The following is a 27,005-nucleotide window of genomic DNA, read 5'->3' on the forward strand; positions in this document are numbered from 1 at the left end:
TTGAAGAATAACAAGACCAGAGAGCTGGGTCAACAGCATGAGAAGGATGAAGCTAAATGCCTTAATTCCCCTCATCTTTCCAAAACCATCTGCTCAGCAGCAGGCAGTTATCTTTCCTACCTGTTGCTCAACCAAAAGAACAGGTCACCCCCATGATTTTACAGGTGGTTTTTTTTCATAGATTCTAAGGGGAAGGAATGATTTAATGGTCAGAAAAACTGGGAATGACTAATTTACAAGCAGCTGAGATTTTCCCCTTGCTCTACCAGTCTTAGTTGGTTTTCCTCAAATCACAAACCAAGCCCTCCAAAATTACATGTGTACAAACATATACATACATAAGAGCGTGTGTTTATACAGTTGGTTTTCACTACTTGTAGATTCCATATTTGTGACTGCCTACTTGCTAAGATTAATTTGTAACCCTTAATACTTGAGGCACTTCTTTTGCAGTTATTAGCAGACATGTGCAGAGCGGTGAAAGTTGAGTTGCCCAGTATGCACATTCCTAACTGAGGTTGAACAAGGCAACACGCTGCCTTCTTGTTTCCGCTCTCAGACTGTAAATAAGTATACTCGAAATATATTTAGTGCCACATTTTTAACATTTTTTTTGTGGGTGATTTTGCTGCTTAAAATGGCTCCCAAGCATAGTGCTGTCTAGAGTCCCTAAGCGCAAGAAGATTGCAAACTGCCTGACCAGAGAAAATGTTCATTAGAGAAGCTTCATTCACATGAATTCAATATTAATCAACAATATATATTAAATAAGGTGTATTTACACAGAAACACACAAAACAAGCTTATGTGTTGATAGGTTGATGAAAATGATGTGACCAGAGGCTCACAGGAACCTAGCCATGTATTTCCCCTAGGAGCAGTGGTCCAGCATTTGCTAATTCAGTGCTTGAGGTGACTTTATGGAACATAGCTACTGTGTATGAGAGTAAGCTATATAAATGTATATATATGTGCATATTTCCACTTGTAAATTAATCCTTGGCAAAGAGAAATGGGTAATGCCTCAAGTGAGCATTTCATTTGTGTGTGACTGAAGTCATGAAGCTAAGTGCTCAGTGCAACAAGGTAATATGCTTGGTCTAGCTGATAGGTGTTGATACCCTCTTTTCTTTCCAGAGTCCAAATTACATCACCTACAATTGGTGCCAAGGCAGCCAACTAATACTTCCTGCAAACTACATGTGGTAAGTTACACAGGCGCCAGTTAACCAAGGTTGAGTGCCAGAATCATTGGCTTCAATAGGCTGGTAAAAGCTGGAAGGGAAATCTGTCATTTAGAGGCTAGAGGGAGGAGGCTAGACTAGGGTGGTCTTGGGGCCATTACTCACCAGGGCAATGACAGTGGCACCAGCTCCTGCACAGGCCACAATGAACAGGTGATAGGACATGTAGAACTACAAAAGAACAGGGCACCAACATAAGCATTTGATATGTAATGAAATGGCCTACACTCATTCTGGGGTGCTGCTTCATCTGTCTCCTTTGCAGCTATTCTCTGCAAGACTGGGCACAGGCCTGCCTTCTCTTCATGCTCTGGCCTCATGGTGGAGTCACCTGAGGAGCTTGAAAAACTTTCTGATGCCCAGACTGCCCCCCAAATCAATTAAATCTGAATACCTAGGGGCTGGGCCTCAGCCATCAGTATAACATAGTGCTGCCTTGATGGCTGAAAGGTGCAGCCAAGGTGGGGAGCCCCTGCTTCAAGCCACTGCATATTATGGATCTACAAATTGACAAGTTGGATAGGGTAGGAGCTGATTATTTCTGTAACTCACTGCTTTTTAAAAGCTTGCCAGGATTTTCTTAAATATACAAGCACCTACGAATGCATTTATAAACAGTTACAAGCCAATGACCGAAGAATGTTCTAGGGCTGAGACAATTTAAACCAAAGTGTTAGGACACACTCCCTATTAAGAATGAATGAGAAATAGAGAAGTAGCCAAGTCATTCCAGAAATATAAATGATTAACTGTGGCCTCATTTATTAACAATTGGGCATATACACAAATTCCTCTACAAAACAGAGGGACTCCTCTATGAAAATTAACTTACATGTGTTCTGTGACAGGTGTTCCACTTTGAAAATCTTTCTGAAGAGGTGAGAGAAGAATCTAGATATATTATTAGGTTTGTAGGTTTGGGTTCACCTCTAAATTATTGCCCAAAGGAAAAGCTCTCCACTTCTTAAGGATTCTCACCAAATGGGTTGGACCATATGAAGTGACCATTTTTGTAGGTCAAAAATGGCTGAATAGTGATGGTTACATATAGCTCAATCTTAAAGAGTCTAAACAAGGAGCTTTCCTTAATAGCATTTTAACCATCTCTCTCGCTCTTTCTATAGCTAGGAGAACCCTTGTCTCAGCCTAATATTCAAGGGTTATTCTTACGAGCCCTCTGAACTGTGATGAGTTTACCTCGTTTGTGTTGCAGATGTTCTCCAGGGCAGAGCCGCATATTTTTCCCGGGAAAGCATTCCAAGGAATGATACCTGTAAAATGAACCCCAATAGGATGTTAGTACAAACTACAGTGCCTCATGTTCTTAATAGACCCCACCACTTTGGATGCCAGTTACAGTGTAATTGTAGGCTATGTTCCTTCATTAAGAATTGATGGATCTGCTGTCTGCAGAACAAGCATTTTGGAATAAATAGCCCCATTTGAACAATAGGCCAAAAGCAAAGCCAACTAGTCCATAAGAAATCTAAACAGCCTGATATTTTTTTCCCCTACAAATTGTGCTTTATTCAGTGAGGGTTCATATTTGGAAGTTCATATTTGTAAAGATTAATTTTCAAAGCCAGACTTTCCCTTTAGTTACTGCAGACAACCCCCTCGTAAAGCATTTTATCACATTGAGGTCAAAATACATTTCCTCATGAATGTTGTGGTCTGTGGCCTTGCTGTCCAAGCTCTGTTAGTGGTCTGCCAGGAGTTCCAAAACTGCAAGTATACACTCGGAAACAAATTACAATTTGACAGAGTAATTTATGTTTGTGGGAATCCAATAAACTCTGGATTTGTACTTTGTCTTTATTTTTATATTCATTTTTATTATGTCTTATAATTATATTAGAAAATACTTTTGGATTGAAAATCAAATTGGAATTTTTTTTTTTTTTTTGGAGACAGAGTCTTGCTCTGTCACCCAGGCTGGAGTGGACTCCCGTGATCTTGGCTCACTGCAGCCTCCACCTCCTGGGTTCAAGCGATTCTCTGCCTCAGCCTCCCGAGTAGCTGGGATTACAGGTCCCCGCCACCACGCCTGGCTAATTTTTGTATTTTTAGTAGAGACGGGGTTTCACCATCTTGGCCAGGCTGGTCTTGAACTCCTGACCTCGTGATCCACCCGCCTCAGCCTCCCAAAGTGCTGGGATTACAGGTGTGAGCCACCGCGTGTGGCTGGAAATTTTTTAAAAAGAAAAACACTACTGTCCTTTACCCTAGAGGGTGGGACAAGCAGAGTCTATGATTTCTCTCTCACTGTAACCCTGAGGCTCCTCTGCAATGACAATTGTCCAGTGGGCTGCTGCTTTCTTCCCCCTCTAATGCATAAGTTTGTGCTTAAACACTCCTAGGAGGTAAGGAGTGTTAGAAGAAGAAAAGTCCTTATTCCTTTCATCCTTGACACGGGCCAAGAGTACATCTTTATACCTCAGAAGCATGGGAAATTGCCCCAAATTGTCAGTGAAACCATTAACTATAACAATAAATAGGCAAATATAGAGGATTTAAAAAGATGATTGCTGATTACCAAAAATTTGTGGCAAAACATTTTTAAGGAATAGGGGAATGATATACATTTAGATATTCATTTACAAATACTTTAACAGCCAACTTTAGGCTCCGCTTTTAGCTCTATCATAAAGAACAGTGTTGTTTAGCCTTGGTCATTGTGAGAAGAGATTAGTCTGATGGGTAGTTTCAAGCAAATGTAGTATTATATTGTAAGGTAAGATGTTGAGACTAAGCCACATGAGAAGAACAGCAGAAATGAAATAGTCATCTCTCTTCAGAAAAGCTCTGGAAGGACAGTTATTTCCTCTTCAATTCTGATGAAAGCTTTTCCCCCCACCCCCTGGTTGTTTCTGCCAAGAAAAGATTTCCTACCATCGGGGCTGGAAGCAGTAATTAGACTCCTCCCTTAGCATGCTGCCCTCTCTTACTCAGCAGCAAAGTCAAGTCCCAAATTAATTGACAGGAGGAGCCAGTGGTCTCTTCTGGGGCTTGTCACAATGAACCAACCTTAGATCCCTATTGTAAGGATCTCACTCATTAGAAAATGTTTGAACTGGTTTCCAACAGCTGACGATGATTTTTTAAAGAGTATGTTCTGATGACTTTAAAATATGTCTGGATCTAACATTGTCTTTTTCAGTACAGATGAAGTTTAAGCAGTTAGTCATTTTAAAAAGACCAGATTTGAGGAGTTGGATGTGCAAATTAATTGAATTATACAATGTGTGCAATATTATTTTGAATGGAAAGTTGGATGTTATAAAACTGAAAGAAAAAATATCTTTTTATAGTGGAGGTCCAGAAGTCTTTTTTGATTGAACTGCATTATGAAGTAGTTTCATATTATGAAAAGCTTCTTTTACTACACACTTAACATGAAAACCAGGCCGGGCGCGGTGGCTCAAGCCTGTAATCCCAGCACTTTGGGAGGCCGAGACGGGCGGATCATGAGGTCAGGAGATCGAGACCATCCTGGCGAACACGGTGAAACCCCGTCTCTACTAAAAAAATACAAAAAACTAGCCAGGCGAAGTGGCGGGTGCCTGTAGTCCCAGCTACTCGGGAGGCTGAGGCAGGAGAATGGCGTGAACCCGAGAGGAGGAGCTTGCAGTGAGCTGAGATCCGGCCACTGCACTCCAGCCTGGGTGACAGAGCAAGACTCCGTCTCAAAAAAAAAAAAAACAAACAAAAAAAAAACATGAAAACCTAACGAAATCTTGACACCTAGCAAGCTAAAAGCCTCCCTGATGTTTCCACCCAGAAAACAGCATATTGAAGGGAAAAGTATAAAATTACTGATAGAAGGGATGAAACAGATCATGACAATTAAAAGGATGCTCATGTAATAATTAGGTCCAGACATATGCATGAGAGGACAATGAATTAATTGGGGGAGGGGTGAATTAGAAGGAAGTACCGTATTGTCGGATATCCACACAGATCTGCTCCACACCCGTGGTCCCGTTGGTCTGTGGTGACTTGATGACTTCACAAGTTGACCATATGTTGTAGAACATAAACACGGGCACTGCTGAGAAACCAAACACGCCCAGCCAGGCCACTCCGAGCACATAGGTGAGGAAAACGAACTAGGCCAAAATGAGAGGAAGGACAATCATCACTGAAACAGGCAGATGTGTCCCCTGAGTGGAAGGATTGTGCATTTTCAGGCCCAATACTGATCTGTGGAACACATTGTGGGGACCCTCACCCCGGCATTGGCAGCAAAAAGGAAGAGCCAACAAGGGAGCAGGGTAAGTAAGAGCCAGCCACATTCCCCAGAGCTAGAAGATCTAGAATTGGAGTGCCTGAAGCAATGTCAGGGCCTTTCGGGTCACCCTTAACTAACAAGGACAGGAGACCCCAAGAGGTGATCTCACTCATCCGAGGATACAGAGCTAATCAATGGCAGCCTCTCAAGAGGTACTCTTTCTAAATATCCGTTCTGAAAATGCAGAACATCCTACATAACATGGGATAGATTCTGGATGCATTCCATATACCACTGAATTATAACTTCATATTAATTTCTCAAATGTTACCTTTATTTATCATAACAGGTTGGCTCACAGAGAATAGCAATTGCCACAAGAAGCCCTCTCTCAAAAAGAACTTCGCTAGTTTCCTGATTCTGCAAAATTACCAAAAGTTTCAAATAATCGCGAACGCAAGCTTAATGCACGATCTATAAAATTCTCATTTTCCTCTAGTTTTCTTTTGTCTCTAAGATTCACAGCAGCTTTGCAAGCAAAGCAGTGGCTTAGGGAAAAAGCTTCAGGTGTTCACCCACACACTGTCATGGGCAATTCCAGGAAGAATAGAATCCTGTTGCTTGGCTTTCCTCTGCCTTGACCACTTTTCAGAGAGCTTTGTAAGGTGGCCTCAAAAACGTGGTATTTGTGTTCTCAGAAGGCGCGCCCACAGAGGGTGTCGGCGAGGGTGTGAAGTGCTAATTTGGCTTTTCTATTTTGAAGCTGATGGTCCCCACTAACTTTCTGCGCCGCCGGGGATACCTGGGTAGTTGGAGGCCACCTCCTGATGGTCACAATGCCAGGAAACTGCAGAAACAAGACACTTTCCCTTTCACTGCAAGGAAGCATTTGCATCTCCAAAAATATTCAGAGAAGCAGATTTCAGCAGTTCCACCTCCCACTTCCTCCCACTGCTGCCCCAAACTAGGTTTCTTTCCCTTCAAGAAAACAGGACCTGAGCAGGAGGGAACTGGTGGTTCTTGGCTTCAGTGAGCCTTCCCTTCTGTCAGAGGCCAGGACTCCAGACGGAAGGCCACTATCCCCCCACCAGAGGGCCCTGCTGCGGGCTGGCCCTGTCATGGTGGCCTCCAGCGTCTAGAGCTGCTTCCTCAGTGAGTTCCTGGGCACAAGCCTTCCACACGGGACTATGAAAGCAAAAGAAATCTCTGGACCCCCAAATCACTAAGCCAAAGGGAAAAGTGAAGCTGGGAACTGCCACAGGCAAACCTCCCATTCTATCCCTAAACAAGATAGCACAAAGATAAAGCTACATACCTCCCTCACAATTAGCCCACAGGGAAATCCCTCATGGACAAACGACAGACAGAGCTCAAAGTCATCCCTCTGAGGCTCATGTGAGACAAATGCATATCTGACTGCTTCCTCTCCCGTCATTTCAACAAGCCAGACCAGCCATAAGTGACTATTTCTCTACCTTCCTCTCCCATATGAACTGTATATTCAATGAAAGGCTGATCAGAAACCCAAAAGAATGCAACCATTTGTCTCTCACCTACTTGTGACCTGGAAGCCCCCTCCCTGCTTCGAGTTGTCCCCACCTTTATGGACAAACCAATGTACATCTTACATTTATTGATTAATGTCTCACGTCTCCCTAAAATGTATAAAACCAAGCTGTGCCCCGACCACGTTGGGCCCATGCTGTCCGGACCTCCTGAGGCTGTGTCATGGGCACATCCTTAACTTTGGCAAAATAAACTTTCTAAATGGGCTGATACCTGTTTCAGATACTTTTGGGTTCACAGGACTTTCTCAAAAAAAATCTGACGTAAGAGCTAAAAGCAGGCCATGCTAGGTGGGTTGGGAATCCCTCATGGTGTCCCCATCTCTAGGTGAAGTGCCACTGGCTCAAGTAGAAGCTCCTCTCCTCTCCACCATGTGCTGTGTCCCGACCAATGCTCAAAGGATCCAAAAATGTTAAACATCAGGCAGTGGATGACCTAATGCTGTGCCCTGTGGAAACTAGACCTCTTTATTTCTGAAACTTGATGGGTAGAAGTGAGGGGGAAAGCTGTCATTTTTAAAGCTGTGAGGAGGTGTTTTTTCTTTTTTTCCTTTGGAGGAGGATTCCCACTATTTGTGGCTATTTTCCCTCTGTTCTTCACAGGCATTTTATTTAACAGCTGCCTCCTTCCTCCACAAAAGTAACCATTCCCCTGACTTGTACAGTAGTCTCTTCTTTGTATTTTTTAACAGCTTTATTGAAATATGATTTACTCAGAAACTCATAAATTAATTTACTCCTTTGTTCTATGAACTGAATCTTAAAAAACCAACGTGAAATGAGGGTCCTATTTGGGATTGGGGAGGTCCAAACTGGTAAAGAACTAAATCATTCAGCAATTGAGTGATGGGTTTCATCCTTGTAGGTAGTTTCTTTTCAGAACATGGTTTTCTGAAATCACATCAAATGACACTATCTGTCAAGACTATTATCTGTCCTTGAGAGGGGTAGGTGGGCATGTGAGCTTAAGCCCGGCTGGACCATTCTGAAGTCCCACAAATGGTCATTCCGGACAAACCTAAAGATTGGCATCTGGATCCATGCAGCTGATGATGTTCTGCTCAACTACTTCCTGCGGGTGCTGCTTCTCCTGGAAGGGGCAGGTGTGGTGTGGAATGCAGACTGTGGAGTTGGGCCCACGGCTGATGTGAGAGAGCAAAAAGGACAGTCCGGGCTGGGGAGGGGCTGAGGAACAGGCCCCTGTGATGTGGCCAGGCCTGTGTACTCCAAAGGAGAGTTTCCCACATTGCAGTCCCCTTCTTGCAGCCCTGCTATCCTTGGAAAAACTGTTACATTCATTCATAGCCTCCATCTCCAGATTCAAGTGATTCTCCTGCCTCAGCCTCCCACATTCCTGGGACTACAGGCATGCGCCACCATGCCTGGCTAATTTCTGTATTTTTAGTAGAGATGGGGTTTCGCCATGTTGACCAGGCTGGTTTCGAACTCCTGAACTCAGGTGATCCACCCGCCTAGGCCTCCCAAAGAGATGGGATTACAGGCGTGAGCCACGGCACCAGGCTGCCAATTCCATTTAGAAACTGAAATTCCATGTGCCAAAAATCAAACTCCATAAATACTTCTCCCCTCCTCCCCTCCTAGGCTCTCAATGGAAAGCCTTTTCCTCTTGGAAAAAGAACATTTTCTTTTGTGATGAAGCACTTTTTAACCCTGTTTTTTAATGACCCATTAAGATCTGTCATCCTCTAGACCAGAGGTCAGCAAATGCTATCTTACTGTAAAGAGCCAGATAGAAAACTGTTTAGGCTTTGCAGGTCACGTGTGGTCTCTGTGGCAATTGGTCCAATCTGCTTCATGCTTTGTAGCATGAAGGCAGCCATAGCTAATGTACAAATGAATAGGCATGGCTATGTGCCAATCAAACGTTGTTTAGGATCATTAAAACTAGACTTTCTTATAATTTTCATGTATCATGAAATACTCATTTTTTCTAACCACTGAAAGATATAAAAAGCATTCTTGGCCAGGCACAGTGGCTCACACCTATAATCTCAACATTTTGGGAAGCCAAAGTGGGAGGACAGCTTGAGCCAGGAGTTCGAGACCAGCCTAGGCAACATGGTGAAACCCTGTCTCTACAAAAGATACAAAATTAGCCGAGTGTGATGGAGTGCACCTATACTCCCAGCTACTCGGGAGGCTGAGACTAGAGGATTGCTTCAGCTCCGGAGGCAGAGGTTGCAGTGAGAGGTTGCAGTGAGTCATGATCACACCACTGCACTCCAGCCCAGGTGACAGAGCAAGACCCTGTCTCAAAAAAAAAAAAAAAAAAAAAAAAAAAAAAAAAAAAATTCTTGACTGAGCATGATGGCTCACGCCTATAATCCCAACACTTTGGAGGCTGAGGCGGGTGGATCACCTGAGGTCAAGAGTTCAAGACCAGCCTGACCAACATGGTGAAACCCTTTCTCTACTAAAAATACAAAAATTAGCCAGGTGGTGGTGGCGGGCGCCTGTAATCCCAGCTGCTCGGGAGGCTGAGACAGGAGAATCGCTTGAACCCAGGAGGCAGAGGTTGCAGTTAGTGGAGATCGTGACACTGCCCTTGGAGACAAAGTGATACTCCATCTCAAAAAAGAAATCTTAGTCCTGAGCTATACAAAAACAGGTAGTACACCAAATTTTGCCCACAGTCCATAGTTGCTAACCCCTGTCTTAGACTATAAGCTGCTTGAGAAAGAAGGCTGTGTTTGAATCTTTGCATCTCTAGTGGCTAGCAAAGCCCAGATAGGCGCTCTGTACAGCAGGTGCTGGTAAGTATTTACAGAAGGATCAGGACGATTTTCCATAGTCCATGTATGTCTTTATGGCCATGATCCATATTTAAAGACAACCAAAGGGAAGCACTGAGACCACATGAAAGTTATCTCCTTCTATAGTGGGAACTTGGCATTTGAAAAATCTTCAGCACCCTTTTCACCTTTACACTGATGAGAACATTTGATTTATTTCTACCAGCCATAGATTTTAATTTACTATCAATAACATGTTGCAAGTTTTTATAGTCCTAACTCTAAATTGGTAAGGCCAGTATTTGTGTCATGGACCCTCCATCCATGCTCGATACCTGGTAGCTTTTGCCAAATACAAGGAAATGCATCAAGGCATGGCTCTGGTTGTACATCAAACAATCAGTTATCAGAGGTTCACACTCACCATTCCACTGATGCATCGGCCACAGGCGGTTGTTTTAAACTCACCGTGCAGTTCTTTCACTGCACTTGTGGTGTAAAAGCCTTCTGCCAACAGAATGATCCCATACAAGAAGAAAAAGGACGCAATTCCATAGATGACATACTGCATCAGTTGTATCCTACAAAGAGAAGAAGAGATCCTGAACCATTAAATTCACTGCCTGGTAGTGACTACGTTTCTGGACGCTGGAGAGAGGACATGACGGGGATGTTCCTGTGAGCGCATCACTCGCCCCACTGATGGCTTTGATGTACTTGTGCGGCATCCCTGCCCATGTCCCAGCAACATGGGCCTTCCTTCCAAGGTGGGAATGATGTTTCCTCTGCTCAGGGCAGCATCCAGTTGTAATCTTTTCATCCTTACCTGAGTCCTGGGCGGCAAGGGTTAGAATCCTCATTTCGCACATAAGTAAAACACAGGTATTGAGGAGTTCAGCTCCTCATCAGAGGATACACAGTTAGTGGCAAAGCCAGCATCTGAACCCTGGTCCATGACAACATGTTCTTTCTGCCCTATCAAAATGCCTCCCAACCAGGCCTAGTGGTTCATGTCACTCTGATAAAACCCCTAAGTAGGCACTCAGGGCTTCTTTAGGGGGTAATTTGGGGAGATGTTTTTTGCATTGTGACTCCCACCACTCAAGTAGTAGTAAGTCGAGTAGGTTTAAGATACAGAAAGTTAATTCACAATGCAGTTTGTCTCACAAAAGCTAACGAAGATGGATGACATGTCCTCAGCCTTCGGCTGCCCATTGGAATCACCTGGGGAGCTTGGAAAATACTGGTACCTGGATCCCGCCCCCAGGGCTTATGTCCTAATTGGTCTGGGGTAAGGTATGGGGATTTTTTTTTAAAGCTGCTCAGAGGTTTGAGAGCCACAGATTGAGATCATTACCTAATTAAATCAATACACCTTTCCCAGGTTCAGTCTTGGTAAACATTTCTTCTTTGCACATAGTTGGCACTCAGTGAGTCCCTTGTCCTGCTTGAGCCCTCCTTATAATCTCCCCAACCTGTGTTCATTTCTTTGGAGGTCATTTGTGAACAGATAAGAAAGAATAAAATTCCCTAAGGACTGAAGAGTCTCCAACATGACTCCATGACCATTCCATAAAAATTCATTCATGTCTTTTTCAGTCTGGTAAAGAAGTTTCTTATAATCATAAGACACATAAACGCTGGAACTTTGAGATTCAAGGGAAGAAAAAGAAACAATGAAGGAAATGGAGAAAGGGGAAGACATGCGAAGGAAATAAGTAGATTGCTGCTGAGCTTGCACAGTTATGAGAATCTATGCATGGGAGTCACTGTGACTCCATTGAGAATGTTTCCAGAAAGAAAGGCAGAGATCTGCTGCTAAACCCCTGGACCTTCCTCTCTTCTGCAATGGAGGATGCCCTGGGATCTGCTCTTCTGCTAGAAGAGTTAACGTTAAAATACTGCTCCTGGAGGCTCAGAGTTGGGGTCAGTCCTTAACAGGGCTCCTGCCATTCCAGGGATGGTCACTTCCTGGGAGAAAGCTGGAGGCATCTGTTACTTGGGAACAATACAACTCTGTTGAGACAATCGGCAGCATCACCTATCACCATGTCACAGCCCCCCACGTCCACAGCTACCATGTGTGAAGTGTCCTATGTGCATACCATGCCATTCCCAACATTCCCAAGTAACATTCCACCCTGGGGCCTAAACATCTACCACATTCTAGGCCCTTTCTTTTTCCTTCTCTCATGAACCTTTTTCTATCTGCATAAAGTGACCTTTAAGTAAAAGCATTCATTTTCTGCCAGGAGAGCACACTGTAGTCTTTCTGAAAAACATCATGAGGTGGTTGCATCTTAGATACTTTTTTTTAAAAAACAAAGTATCACTCTGTCACCCAGGCGGGAGTGCAGTGGTGCCATCCTGGTGCACCACAACATCCACCTCCTGGGTTCAAGTAATTCTCCTGCCTCAGCCTCCTAAGTAGCTGGGATTACAGGCACACACCACTATGCCCAGCTAAATTTTTTTTTTTTTTTTTGTATTTTTAGTAGAGGTGGCATTTCACCATGTTGGCCAGGCTGGTCTTGAACTTCTGACCTCAGGTGATCTGCCTGCCTCAGCCTCCCAAATTGCTGGGATTACAGGCATGAGCCACCAGGCCAGGCCTTAGATACATTTTTAAAGGGAACCGGATACTTACACCTCGCTCAGCAAGGCATGGTCACTGGCGTTGGTGGAGAAGTGTTGCTCAAGAATCGCCACGGTGCCTGCGAGAGCCACATGCCCACAGCCGCAGAACAAGGCCACCCCGGAGAAGCAGAGGATGGTGGCCACCAGGGAGGCGTAGGGGACTCCTCCCAGACACTTGATGCAGCATTCAAAGCAGCCTGGACCCAAAGGAGAGAAAATACAGCCATTATGGGCAAGAACGCCTCTGGTCTTCAAGAATACCACATATTCACAGAGAAGGCTTTAATTATTCCATCTCCCCTCTCATGCTCTATGGTTAATACTTCGACATCCCAAGGGCCAGCGTGGTAGTTACCGTGATCTCACATTCTGCAGTGAGGACCCTGAGGCTCCAAGAGGGAATGTAACTTAATTTGCTCAGAATCTGGAAGGGTAGCGAATGGCAGAGCAGTCAATTGACAAAGAGTTATAAGGTAGTTACAATTCTAGAGCTTCCCTGATTGACTGAGTGGTGGGGGGAGTCCTGCTCAAGTGCCTATGAGAAGCACTCATTCCACCAACACAGTCAAAAGAGGACAGTAGTGAAGCTGCAGCTCTGTGAAGGAAAGCAACAGTCAGGTCGTCTCCAGCCTCACAGTTCTGGGGTTTCAATACGTCTGCTGCTGTAGCAACCAACGGATTTCCCCAAGCCCTGGACCTCCTGGGCAACTGGGAGAATCTGATACAGCAATTATGCCGTCGCCCGGTTCAAACAAATAGCAAGGTGATTGTTTTGGAAAGGTCACAAGTATTTTGGTCCCTAATTCAGTGAAGTACAAGGTCACCAAGAGCCACTCAAATTTCATTCAAGTTGACATCAGAAATTATCTCAAATTTTTAATAAAAATGCTTCCCTCCAGCCCAGTCAGCTCAAGCAATTCATTTACAGTCCTCCTCCTCCCCGGCTTCCACCTTCCCCGACACACACGTTCAGAGTCAGAAACCAGAACTGGTGGGTGATATTTAAGTACTTGAAGGAGAAAAAAGAACAGAAGAAAAAAACAAAACCAAAATGAACATCCATGAAGTGGAATGAAGGAGAGACAGCCGTAACTCACTGTTAATCTTGAAAAGATGAGACTTGTATTCATTTTTAAAATAAACTTTTACTTGAGATGTCCATAAAGACCTGCCCGAGGGGCAGAGCCAGGTGACATTTTCAGTTTGGAGACATTTATGTTTCAGTAAAGGCAGCACTGGCCTCGGGATAATGTCAGTACCTCTCCTAACCTCCCGTCTCTGTTTATATTATCCAGACCCTTAAGTAAATGGCTTGTCGGGGAAATTGAACTTTAAACGCATTATGGTGTTTAACAGCAATCAAGGGCACTTCATTACTTCAGGGCAAGCACATTAAGCCAGACAAAAAAAAAAAAAAAAAAAATTCCCCCAAATGGTCTTCACAGTTAGGTTATGGAATGACAACCCAGCATAAAACACCATAGATCAATGTTTTCATTTTAGTGAGCATTCCTTTTAAAACAGCATTCGCTTAAACCTATGGAAAATGACTATGAAAACTCATTACTAGATTTCTCTTTAGTTTATTGGAAGACAAAAAATATCAGAGCTTCAGAAAATAAAAAATATCAGGGCTTCATAAGAAAGCTGTGCTTCCTTTCATTTCAAAACATGAGCAGCTGTTTTTAGGAAGACCAACTTCCCTGAAATGGATTGGGGAAACTATATAAAATGGGAACCATCCTGGCTAACATGGTGAAACCCTGTCTCTACTAAAAATACAAAAAATTAGCCGAATTAGCCGGGCATGGTGGCCTGCACCTGTAGTCCCAGCTATTCGGGAGGCTGAGGCAAGGGAATCGCTTGAACCCAGGAGGCAGAGGTTGCAGTGAGCTGAGATCGTGCCACTGAAGTCCAGCCTGGGCGACAGAGCAAGGCTCCTTTTCAAAAAAAAAAAAGGGAACCAGTGCACAATATGGTTCAAGTTCACTAGCAAGTCAGTATCTTAAAGAGCTTCAGACACTTGGGATTTGTGAGCAGAGATGTTAGACCTCAATCTTATTTTGTCACATGACTTTCTGGGGACTGAGGTGAGAGGAATGCAACTCAAAGTCCAAATTCTCTCTAGGTTCCCAAGCTAAGAGAAACTAGAATCCTTGGCCTTGACGTATCTCATTATAAAGAGAAAACAGACATGGGTATTGTATCATTCACAGCCTCCCCACATTCTCAGCTTCTATGATCATGTTAAGAAAAAGATGAATGCCTGCTTTCCTGACTAACAAAGTTGTATCTGGTCGTTAAAGGATAAAGATGTAACGCCTTGGGACTGTATGGTCCAAAATGGTAGCCACTAACACATGTAGCTATTTACATTTATTTAAAATTAAATAAAATGAAAAATTCAGGTCCTCTGTTGCACAAATCACATTTCATATGCTCAAAAGTCACATGGACTAGTGGGTACTGTATTGGACAACACAGATATAGGACATTTCATCATCACAGAACACTGCTTTGGAAGACATTTGAATTGTCACATATTTGATTTTCTATAATGTGAGCTGGGTTCTAACTGGATTTTCTGTTGGATTTCATTAATTCAGTACTTTGTGAAGACCTACTGGGTGCCAAGTATACAAATGTGAAATAAGATACCTTTTTGGCATCAAGATAAATCCAATACTGCAGGCAGACAAGTAACACAATTATTATAGTCCAGCATGATGGGGGTAAAGATACAGACCCCTGCAGAGCCAGTGGAAAGGGAGTGGAGGGAAGGCAGACAGGGAAGGACAGAAGGGCAAATAATTCATACTGGAGGGGTCCTTCTACAGAAAGACCTAGTATCCAGAATACTTAAACAGTTGATGTGGTGACAATGACATATAACCAGATAAAACTGTTCATTAATTCTCTGAATTTATGTGTGTATATATATAAAATATATATTTTTAAACTAAACCCACACCCTTTTTCATCATTTGGAGTTAGAGTTAGGTGTTATGGTGTAGCACACTTGCCCTTTAATGATAGAACTCGTCCTTCCAAATCCACAGTTGCCACTTCAAACAGTCTTTCATCCAAATGGTTAGAGCATTCCAAAGAAATATCACAGCTGCTCCCAGGCTCAAAAAGACAAGTGGGGTTAGAAGAATGATGCTGTTCAATCCCAAATTCAATACTAGATCAAAGCTAAAGTTTCCCTCCAATTTAAATCTCTCAAGGACTCCGTACAGCTCATGCTGTGGATCTAGTTTTATAACAGCAGAGAAAACCAGAAACTCGAGAATTTGGGGGATCACTTCAATGAATCATGCTCTCTCAGCAGATGCCAATGCTCTTATGTTTTCAGCAGATGATTTTATTTGTGGCTGTAGGAACCCTAGCTCCTATAGAACAGAAATCACCATCTTTGCTCCACTGGCACAGATAAAACTCTTATGGACTGTGCCAGCCAACATGACTAGAAGGTAGTGACATAAAATATGGGAAAAGTTTATGGGACATAATACAGCTAGATGTAGAGCTTATTCTAGCTTAGTTGACCAGTTATCTTCAGGGTTAAGATTGCATGTGTGGTAGATATCCAACCATCTATAAACAGATCACTCTCCACTGTACCTTCTATGTCAGTATAGAAGCCACCTCTGGTAACAGTGTGTATGATATTTTTGAACACTGGGCAATTTAGTCACATATCACGCACTCATCCTGGAGGAACCAAAACTGCTGCAAAAAGTAAGAAAAAGCTAGATGTGTTTATTTAGGAGCTAGAGGATATAGGTAATATAGGAGCTAGACCACCTAGGGCTTTCCAGGCCACCTTAAGAATTCTGGACTTTATCTTCAAAATCATGGGAAGCCACTGAGGTTTTTTTGTTTTGTTTTTTTTAAAACAGTCTTGCTCTGTTGCCTAGGTTGGAGTGCAATGGCACAATCACTGCTCACTGCAGCACTGAAGTCTCTGGCTTAAGCGATCCTCCCACCTCGGCCTCTTAAGTAGCTGGGACCACAGGCCCATGCCACTGCACCCAGCTTATTTTTTATTTTTTAAATTTTTTGTAGTGACAGGGTCTCCTTATGTTAGCCAGGCTGTTCTCTAACTCTTGGGCTCAAGTGATCCTCTCGCCTCGGCCTCCCAAAGTGCTGCAATTACAGGTGTGAGCCACTATGCCTGGTCTGCCAGGGAGCATTTTTAAACATGGGAAACAGATTGGGGTTGTGAAAGATCACTCTGGATGATGTGAAGGGATATGTGGATCTGTAGCTGAGAAGAGTTGAACTTGAATGCTGGCAGCTTCTACTGGGCAACAAGGAAAACTATCAGAGGTCAAGAAAAGATACGAGTGGACCATTTGTCAATTCCATGTACTTTGCAAAGTGTGTTCATTGGACCAGCAGTATCAGCTTCAGCAGGGAGGAACCTGTGAGAAATGAAGAATGTTGGGCATGGCCCCAGACTAGCTGAGTCAGAATCTGCATTTTAACAAGCCCTCTGGGGTGATTTGTGTGCACATGAAAATTTGACAAGCCCATTTCTAGTCAACAGTGGCATCTTCCCAGGCTCAGGTGTGGCATCCTGAGTCTGTCTGAAGTGCCTGCTTTCATATTCAATGGCGTGTGATGTTTCTTCTCTAAGACGTGGCCCACTGGGTTTGGCCATAACCCTCCAATCACTTGTGAATCAAATGGCAAGTTCCAAGGACTACAGTGAAGAAAAACAAAATGTTCCAAATTGTTCGACCGTCTTGAAAAGAGTGCAGCTAGAGTGCATTTTTGTGAGCCAAGCAAGTACTATTAACCTTGGAATTTTTCATGCTTTAGTGTCATGCCATAGGCAGGGTCTGAGAAGACAGGAATTGAGTCACCTGAGAAAGCAGATTTCTAAACACACACACTCCTAGCCACTGCAGTGCCGGGAGTGCCTGTGCACACAAAGGAGGTAGATCTGGGATTCAGGCTGTCCTTAGTAGTCATAGGCAAGCTGATGTTTTTAAATATAAGGGTGGTGCCAAGTACCAGCAGAACACCATGCTGTTAAAAGTTTACGATAGCTAAGGAAAATCAGTGCTTTTCTTGGATGCTCCTATAAATCCACAGACTGAATTTTCCCAAGCTTCAAACCAGCAATGACAACATTGGGTAACGTGAATGAGAAAAAGCAAGGAAAGCATTTTTTTTTGGTGACTGTGATATATTCATGTATAAAATAAAAATCAATGCCAGGCTTTTTTTTTTTTTTCCTGAGAAAGAGTCTCACTCTGTTGCCCAGGCTGGAGTGAGTGGTGTGATCTCCACTCACTACAGCCTTAACCTCCTGGGTTCAAGTGATTCTTATGCCTCAGCCTCCCTAGTAGCTGGGATTACAGGCACGCGCCACTACACCCAGCTAATTTTTTGTATAGACAGAGTCTTGCCATGTTGGCCAGGCTAGAATGCCAGGCTTTCTAGCACATTTTAATAGTAATTCTCAATACCTCTCACCAAACCCTAAAAGCCTCTGTTGGGCTCATGTCTTATGCCTTCATTTAGCTGGCCTCTGGATAAAAAGAATTTTAGGTTTTGATTCACACAAAAATTACAGTGTACATTAGCCTAAGACAGTTTAAATATAAGCCATGTAGTAGGGAGGGAAAAAAATACACATCAATGCCTTTAACTCTCAAAGGCTATTTTGTCTCCAGCATCCCTAGAACCTTTTGTGCAGAACAACAGAATAAAACACTTTTTGTCCTCAGGCTTGTGGATGGCCGTTGCCATGGCTGTGAGTTCATAATGGCCAAGTGATTTGCCCAAGTTGTCTGTGATCTTGGCTGCAGATTTAATGCTGGCTCAGACGGAGGGCTGGCAGGAACAAGGGCTCAGATTCTTCCCCAGGGAATGAATGTCACACATACATACATACACACACACCCCCCCCCCTCCCAAACACCCCCCCCCCACACACACACACCATACATACACACACACACACAAAACCCTTACCTCTCTACATGGGGCCTTCCTTGCTATATTACTGATTCTTAATGAGCCACAAAATTAAAAAGAAAAGATGCAGGAACCAAGCTTTACAACTTTCAAGCAACAAGCAATGGGAAAATGGAGGGAGTGAAAATCCTGAGAAGCAGCAGTGAATGTCAGTGGACAGAAGCTTCCCTGATTCTGAGCTGGCCAAGCAGTTCTCAACAGGGGGTGACTGTGCCCCTCAGGGGACATTTGGCAATATCTGGAGATATTTTTGTTTGCCAAAGCTGGGGGAGAGGGTGCTTCTGGCATCTAGTGAGACCAGGGATGCTGCTCAAAACCCACAGTGCACAGAATATGCTCTTATAACAAAGAATTATCCAGCCCCAAATGTCAATAGCTCCAATGTTGAAATTCTCTGAGGTAGCATAAAAAACATGTATATCGTTTAGACCACTGGTTCCTAATCCAGGCAATTTTGCCACCCAGGACATTTAGCAGTGTCTGAAGACAGTTTTGGTTGTTACAACTGAGGGTGAGGGGACACTACTGGCATCTAGTGGGTAGAGGCCAGGGATGCTCCCAAACCTCCTATAATACACAGGATAGCCCCCACCCCGAAATAAAGAATGATCACACCCAAAATGCCAATAGTGCTATAAACCAAAAATAACTCTGGGCCAGGCAGGGTGGCTCACACCTGTAATCCCAACACTTTGGGAGGCCAGGGCAGGCGGATCACAAGGTCAGGAGATCGAGACCATCCCGGCCAACATGGTGAAACCCCCATCTCTACTAAAAACACAAAAATTAGCTGAGTGTGGTGGCGCATGCCTGTAATCCCAGCTACTTGGGAGGCTGAGGCAGGAGAATCGCTTGAACCAGGGAGTTGGAGGTTGCAGTGAGCTGAGATTGTGCCACTGCACTCCAACCTGGCGACACAGTGAGACTCCGTTTCAAAAAAAAAAAAAAAAAAAATCTAAGCACCACCCCCCTCCCCACCCAACCATCTGAATAGATTTCTGCTCTCTGCCAAGGGGATTCCAAAGTGAACCTGAAAAAACTGGTTCGGGCCATGAATGGAGGGGAGATTCAAACATACCTCATTATACCCTCCACCCTTCTGGAATTCAGGAAAAGCTAACCAGCATTAACATCAACAGACCTTAAATCTGGTAAGAGACATTTACAATCTATTCTCTCTGAAACCTGCTACCTGGAGGCTTCATCTACAGGATAAAACTTTGGTCTCCATAACCACTTATCATCATAACTCAGACATTCCTTTCTATGGATTCCAGGTCTTTACATAATTTTTAAATCTTCCTATAACCTGCAAGCCACCCTCTGACCCCCTTTGAGTTGTCCTGCCTTTCCAGATTGAACCAATGTACATCTCACAGGTATTGACGGATGTCTCATGTCTCCCTAAAAGGTATAAAAGTAAGTTGTGCCTCATCCACCTTAGGTACATGTTATTAGGATCTCCTGAGGCTGTTTCAAAGGCCTGTTCCTAACCTTGCTAAAATTAACTTTCTAAATTGATTGAGACCTATCTCAGATAGTTTTGGGTTCACAGTGCCAAGAGTGAGAAACCCTGCTCTCAGGTTACAATATATAATTCTGGTCTCAGACATTTGGTGACACTGCCAAATTCTAAAATCTTAAAAAAAAATGCTTAAAAGAAAATTAACTTTCTTGGAATACATCACAGAGCAGAGGTTCTCCATTTTTCCTGCACATCGGAATAATCTGGGGAGCATCTGAAAATCCTGATGCACCAGCTTCATCCCAGACCAATTATATCAGAATTTATCGGGGATGAGACTCAGGAATTACAGGGTTAGGGCTTGCTTTTTTGAAGCTCCCCTGGTAATTTCAATGAGCACTCAAGTGTTATATAGCACAGGTCAGTCAACTGTGGCCCACCAGCTAAATCTGGCTCTCCTCATGGCCTGCAAACTCAGAATGAATTTGACATGATTCTAAGTGGTTACATTTTTAACTGCTTAGAATATATTTAAAAACCTATTTTGTGACACATGAAGGGCACATAAAATTCAAATTTCTGTGTCTATAAAGTTGTACTGGTACACAGCCACGCTCATTCATTTATATATGGTCTATGGCTACTTTCAAGCTACAAAGGCAGGGTTGAGGCATTGCCACAGGTATTTACTATGTGGCCCTTTAAAGGAAAGTTTTGCAGACCTCTGTTTAACAGCAGTGGTTGTCTCTCTTTTTTTTTTTTTTTTCTTTCCCAGATACAGTCTCACTCTGTTACCCAGGCTGGAGTGCAGCAGTGCAATCTCAGCTCTCTGTAACTTCTGCCTCCTGGGCTCAAGCCATCCTCCCACCTCAGCCTCCCAAATAGCTGGGACTACAGGAAAACTTTAACCTGCATATAAATCTCCTGGGGACCTCATTAAAACACAGATTCTGTTCAGGCAGGTCTGGAAAGGACATTGAGCTCCCAAGTGATTCTAACCTGCCTGCCCACCAGTCTCACTCTGAGCCAGGAGTGGGCTCTCAAAGACTGTGTGCAGCCCCGGAAGACCTCAAGATCCTTGCAGGAGGACTGTGAAGCCAAAACTCTTTTTATAATAGCACCAAGATGTTATTTACTTTTTTCACTGCTTGACATTTGCACAGTAAAACTGCTGATGTCTGAGCGCGAATCAGGCAGTGGCCCCATAGTGTACTTAGCAGGAACACATTCCTCACCACCACGCGCTCGCAAGCAAAAAAATTAAAGTAAAAAGCCAGTTTCACTTCCAAATGTCCTCGATGCAATAAAAATTATTAATTTGATAAATCTCAACCCCCGAGTATGTGTCTTTTGAACAGTTTGTGTAATGAAATGAGTGAGAGGATGCAGAGAGCCCTTCTGCTGCAAACCAGCATGTGATGGTGGGCTGGAGGAAACATTCTTATGTAATTGAGTTATGAGCCAAACTTGCACCTTTCTGGGGCAAACACCCCTTCTTGAAAGAATGCCTGACAAGCTATAGTTTTTTAGACTTAAGTATGTGGCAGAAACTTTCTCAAAAATGAACCACTTGTCACTTCAAAGAAAACAACTGATAGTATCTGTTGCCAATCAATTTTGGAAAACTTGTACCTGCCACAGTGAGACTGACAGCTTCCCAATACTTAACCAGACTTCTTGATGAAATCGGTGGTGATATTAACAAATGAAATTTTTTTGATATGGTTTAATGAAATGTGTCAATGTCTGGAAGACCTGTACAACTCAGAGAACCAATATTTTCCAAATAGCCAAGGGAAAATAATTCTTGAATATAAGAGCCAATCAAAGTGCAAGATCAAGCAATGAATTTTAGTGGAACAGAGTACAAAAAGATCGTCAATATGGTTTCAGATTCCACATTACAAGTAGTCTTTAAGAAACCACTACCTGCTGAATTTTGGTGTAGTATCAAGGAAGAATTTCATAATTATCTGCAAAGGTCATTAAAACACTCCTCCATTCTCCAAGCTGTGAGAAATCGAGTTTTCTTCATATACTTCAACCAAACCAAGATACCCCAAGATGCCTCTGAATGAATGCAGAGGCAGATGTAAGAGTCTAGCTGTCTAATATTAAGCCAGATATTAAACAGATTTGCAAAAATGTAAAACAGTCCTATTCCTCACACTAAAATACTCTCTTTGAAAATCGTTATCTTTCCTAAACATTACTTAGGTTGACATATAATGGATTTGCTATTATTTTAAATGACTAAGTTTATTATTAAGTAATAAAGGTATCAGTTCTTTTTTTTTTTTTTTTTTAAAGATGGAATCTTGCTCCATCTTAAAAAACTCCAAGGCTGGAGTGCAGTGGCACAATCTCAGCTCACTGCAACCTCCGCCTTCCGGGTTCAAGTGATTCTCCCGCCTCAGCCTCCCAAGTACCTGGAATTACAGGCACATGCCACCATGCCTGGCTTGCTTGCTTATTTATTTATTTATTTATTTATTTATTTATTTATTTATTTAGAGATGGAGTTTCGCTCATCTCAAAATGTTGCCCAGGCTGGAGTGCAATGGTGCCATCTCGGCTCACTGCAACCTCAGCCTCCCGGGTTCAAGCAATTCTCCTGCCTCAGCCTCCCAAGTAGCTGGGATTACAGACACGCACCACCATGCAGGCTAATTTTGCATTTTGAGTAGAGATGGGGTTTCTCCATGTTGGTTAGGCTGGTCTCGAACTCCTGACCTCAGGTGATCTGCCCACCTCAGCCTCTCAAAGTGCTGAGATTACACGTGTCAGCCACTGCACCCGGCAGGCCTGGCCAATTTTTGTATTTTCAGCAGAGATGGGGTTTCGCCATGTTGGCCAGGCTGGTTTCAAACTCCCGACCTCAGGTGATCTGCCCACCTCAGCCTCCCAAAGTGCTGGGATTACAGGCATGAGCCACTGTGCCCAGCCCTCAGTTCTAGCTTCTAATATAGAAAATATTTATAGGCACAACTCAGAAGAGCAAAGGCTTTTTGGGGTCTTCAAGTGTTTCTAAGCACATAAAGGGACCTAACACCCAAAAAGTTCTGTGAACCACTAATATAGTGCATTAAAAAGATATGAAGTCAATTGACAGGGGCTTCCTGTCCAAGAGCAAAGTGTGAAATCAAATATAGGTTGCTTCTCAGTTCTCTCGTCTTTCATGCAGTCCTAGACATAAAAGTTCAACTACATAATGATAAGAATGTGGAAACTATTTCTAATGATAGAAAGGAAATCACTTTTTGGCAGGTCCTTTTAGAAGCTTGTCCTAAAATCTATTTAGTAAGGGATTTTCATTTTTGTGAAACCACTATGAAAGTCTTAAAATAGATGAGCCCTTAAAATAGATGAGTCTCTAATATTTGCCATATGGTACCAGCAGTAGAAGATAAGCAAGTCAATAAAAGCAATGATACGCTTACATGGCTGGGAATAAAAATATCCAACAATCAGATACTTGTTAGTCTCTTCCTTTGCCTTTTGTGGGAATTGGCTTTGGTTTTCCCAAAGGCTTTTAGCCTGGTGAAGTGGGACAGCAAGGAACCATGGAGATCAATGGAGAGTGGGGGAAGCCAGTTCTAAGTCCAGATGACACCAATTTTAAGAGCACAGCGATCTGGAGGCTACTCCAGACATTTGAGAAGAATTTAATATCTGCAGTTTTGAGCTTTAGCAGCAGTCAGTTTCCTTGACCATCTGGGAGACAGTGTCTCTACTTTCCTGGATTCTATTCCATTCCATGAGTGTCTGCCCAATCCCTGCCATGTGTAAGCCACTGTGGTGGTGGCTGCAAGTGTGCCCTCCTGGCTTTGATCCTTGTGGATGGGGTGAGGGGGTGGTAAGATACACAGACACATAAGGTATCACTAAAGTGGAATAAAGAGAGTGCTGACATAGGGACATGGGGGAGTGAGGTAGGGACAGATCTCCTTGGTTAGTGTGGATTGCTAAGGGAAAGGTTTATGGATGGCAGGAGGTGAAGAGGCCTTGAAGAACAGAAGAATTCCATGAAAAGCACAAGGGAAGGAGAGCAGGGCCAATGTGGTGTGGGAGACGTGGGGAGAGTTCAGGGTATAGCCAAGTTTATCAAGGACACCAGGGTAATAGTGGGGAGAAGTCAGGAACGTAGGACCCCCACTGCCTGGCCCAAGGAAGATGTCCAAGCCAGCCTCAAGCCTCTGTGCTTCACTTTGCAGCAAAGGGAAGAGAGGGAAGCTTGTGAGCAGGCGAGAGATGTGATTCGGGATGTGCTTTTAAGAGATGAATCTGGCACTTGTGTGTGGGCTGGATTGGAGTGGGTGCAAGCTAAACTCTTCAGTGGTAGGCGATGGCAGAATGGGTCTTCTGAGGTTTATTCATGGGGGCAGGACGTCTTCAGTAAAAGCAGGAAGGATAAAAATTGGACAAAGCTGTGGAGCTATTAAGCAATCAACGTCATGCAACATTTTCTATTCGGGTGAGAAAGGGTAAGAGAATTTATGTGAACAAATCTTCACGAGGGCCATTCTAGAAAATGCAAACTAATCCACAGAGAAGGAGAGCAGATCAGTAGTTGCTTGGGGAGAGTGGGAGCATAGGAAGGGTGGAAAGAGTGGGGAATAGCGGCCACATCGCCATCCTGCTTGTGGTGCTGCTTTCACGAGCACACACGTATGTCAAGGCTTGTCAGACACTTTAAAGAGATGCACCATATGCATGTCAACTATACCACAAGAAAGTGTTTTCAAAAGACCTGTTTGTGAAGTTCAATTTCTACAAAACACACTAGTTTAAAAAGGTTGTGAACCCCTTTGGGAAACTAAGGACTGGTGGTGAAAGGCAAGAGCCACACTAACCTGGGTGATGGGAACCCTCCAGGCAGAGCAGAGGCATCCTCTGGGCAGAGGGTGAGGACAGCAAGGGTCAGGGAGGCCTTAGGGCCTTTACTAGACAAGCAGAGGGTAGGAGGCTACAGTGAGGGGAAAGGAAGATAAAGGGCACCTGAGGAAGACATACCTGTTCCTCTAACCACAATAACACACTCGTATGCCCTGCATACATCTCTATATGCATAGGGTGTTTATAGCACATGCTATATGCAAATACACACGTGTATGGCATATGTTGCATAAATAAATATATGTAGGTTTAAATATATTGGTTTATGCACTGTGTGCCTTTTAAAAGAATGAATTTCTCTTCAGGAAACACCAATACACAGATTGTATATAATATTCCCAGACTTATCAAGCTATCCATGCCTGCAATAAGCTTAACATCCGGGACAAAGCAACCCCATGGACTTCTACTGCTTCACTTGGAACCAATTTCCTGACTCAAAGCATAGGACCTAGCCCAGGGGTTCTCAACTCTTCGTACTATTGGCATGGGCCATCCTTTGTTGGGGGAGGGGCAGTCCTGTGCACTGTAGGATGCTTAGCAGCATCCCTAACCTCTACCACTAGATACCTGAAAGGCAGAAACTCCCCTGGATTGGGCAACACTGGTCTACCACAGTGGTTCTCAACCTTCGCTGCACAGGGGATCACCTGGTGGGGGAGCTTTCAAGAACACTGATGCCTGGGCCCCACCCTCAAGATTCTGAATGACTTGGTCTGGATGTGGCTTCGGGATTTTAAAAGACCTCCCCTCCCTTCCAGGGTTCTACTGTGAAGCTCAGGCTGATAACTTCTTATTCAAGAAAACCATCCCAAAAAGTTAACCCTATTTACATGCAGATGATTCTAGAAACCTCAATTAGCCAACCTAGTCTTTTTTTATTTTTTATTTTTTTTTATTATTATTTTTTGAGACAGAGTCATGCTCTGTTGTCCAGGCTGGAGTGCAGTGGCGCAATCTCTGCTCACTGCAACCTCCACCTCCTGGGTTCAAGTGATTCTCCTGTCTCAGCCTCCCAAGTAGCTTGGACTACAGGCACCCACCAATATTCCCGGCTAATTTTTGTATTTTATTTTATTTATTTATTTTTTTAGTAGAGATGGGGTTTCACCATGTTGGCCAGACTGGTCTCAAACTCCTGACCACGAGTAGCCAATCTAATCTTAACTTACTTAACAAACACATACTGAGCTCCTATGCAACTCTCAGAGTGCAAGGTCTTGACCAGCCTGGCCCAGGAAATGAGCCATGTATACAATGGACACTAAAATTAGACAATTTCATACAGAGTCACACATTGTGAGTGCTAAAAATAAGGTGATCATCATTCAACACTATGAACGAGTGCTTTCTTGGTCCCAGGTCCCAAGCCAGGCCAAAGCAGGGAGCAAGGCGTGAAGACCTCTGCTCACAGAGAGCTTAGAGTCTAGTGCCTCAGAAAGGCCATCAAACACCTGCCAGGTACTCATTTAACCCAGTGATACATTCTCTGAGAGGTGAGGCTTTGGGAAAGTGAAGAGGTTATGATCATTAAGGAGATGGAGGATGCATATGAACTGTGAAATGTTTATACAGCCTGTGGCAGGCAGCTAAGACACCCTCAATGATCCCCACAAATCTACATTCATGGCCTTGTGTAATTCCCTCCCCTGAATGTGGGCTGGACCTAGTGGCTCACTTCTTAGGACTAGAATATGGCAAAAGTGATGGGATATCACTTCCCTGATTAGGTTTCAAAAGACTGACTTCTGTCCTGTTAGCATTGTCTCTCTGGCTGGCACATTCTCTTACCTGCTCACTTGCTCTCTCTCTCTGATGAAGTCATCTGCTATGTCATGAAGTAGCTATGGAGAGCCCACACATGGCAAAAAATCAAGGGAGGTTTTAGGCCAACAGCTTGTGAGGAACTGAGGCCCTCAGTCCAAGAGGCCTCAAGTAACCAAGTCCTGCCAATAGCCATGTGAATGAGCTTGGAAGTGGATCCTTCCCCAGTTAGGCCTTCAGATGAGACTGCAATCTCATTAGAGTTTCTGAGACAGCTAAGCTCAGCACAGACTCTTTACCTATGGAAGCCGAGATAATATATGTTTTTGTTTCTAGCCACTATGTTTTGGAGAAATTTGTTATGCAACAGTTGATAACTAACACACAGCCTGAGCTCTGATGTTTCCCTACAGCTTTACAATAGAATGTTTTTGCATTGGCTCTTATATACAATGATAT

At 43.5% G+C, this 27,005-nt stretch overlaps 1 protein-coding gene across 8 annotated transcripts in view; it reads right to left on the bottom strand.

The window, feature by feature from the left end:
- Positions 1-27,005, bottom strand: part of GPM6B (glycoprotein M6B) — a 170,223-nt gene that overhangs the window by 3,821 nt on the left and 139,397 nt on the right. For all 8 annotated transcript variants that reach the window (XM_025371619.1, XM_025371615.1, XM_025371618.1 and 5 more), the window contains 5 exons: positions 12,441-12,627; positions 10,218-10,374; positions 5,182-5,353; positions 2,442-2,515; positions 1,350-1,415 (listed from right to left, as the gene is read on the bottom strand). In XM_025371619.1, the coding sequence (XP_025227404.1) occupies positions 1,350-1,415; positions 2,442-2,515; positions 5,182-5,353; positions 10,218-10,374; positions 12,441-12,627 (656 nt within the window). The remainder of the gene's footprint in view (positions 1-1,349; positions 1,416-2,441; positions 2,516-5,181; positions 5,354-10,217; positions 10,375-12,440; positions 12,628-27,005) is intronic.

Source organism: Theropithecus gelada, chromosome X (assembly GCF_003255815.1).
Source record: "Theropithecus gelada isolate Dixy chromosome X, Tgel_1.0, whole genome shotgun sequence".
Taxonomy (NCBI): domain Eukaryota; kingdom Metazoa; phylum Chordata; class Mammalia; order Primates; family Cercopithecidae; genus Theropithecus; species Theropithecus gelada.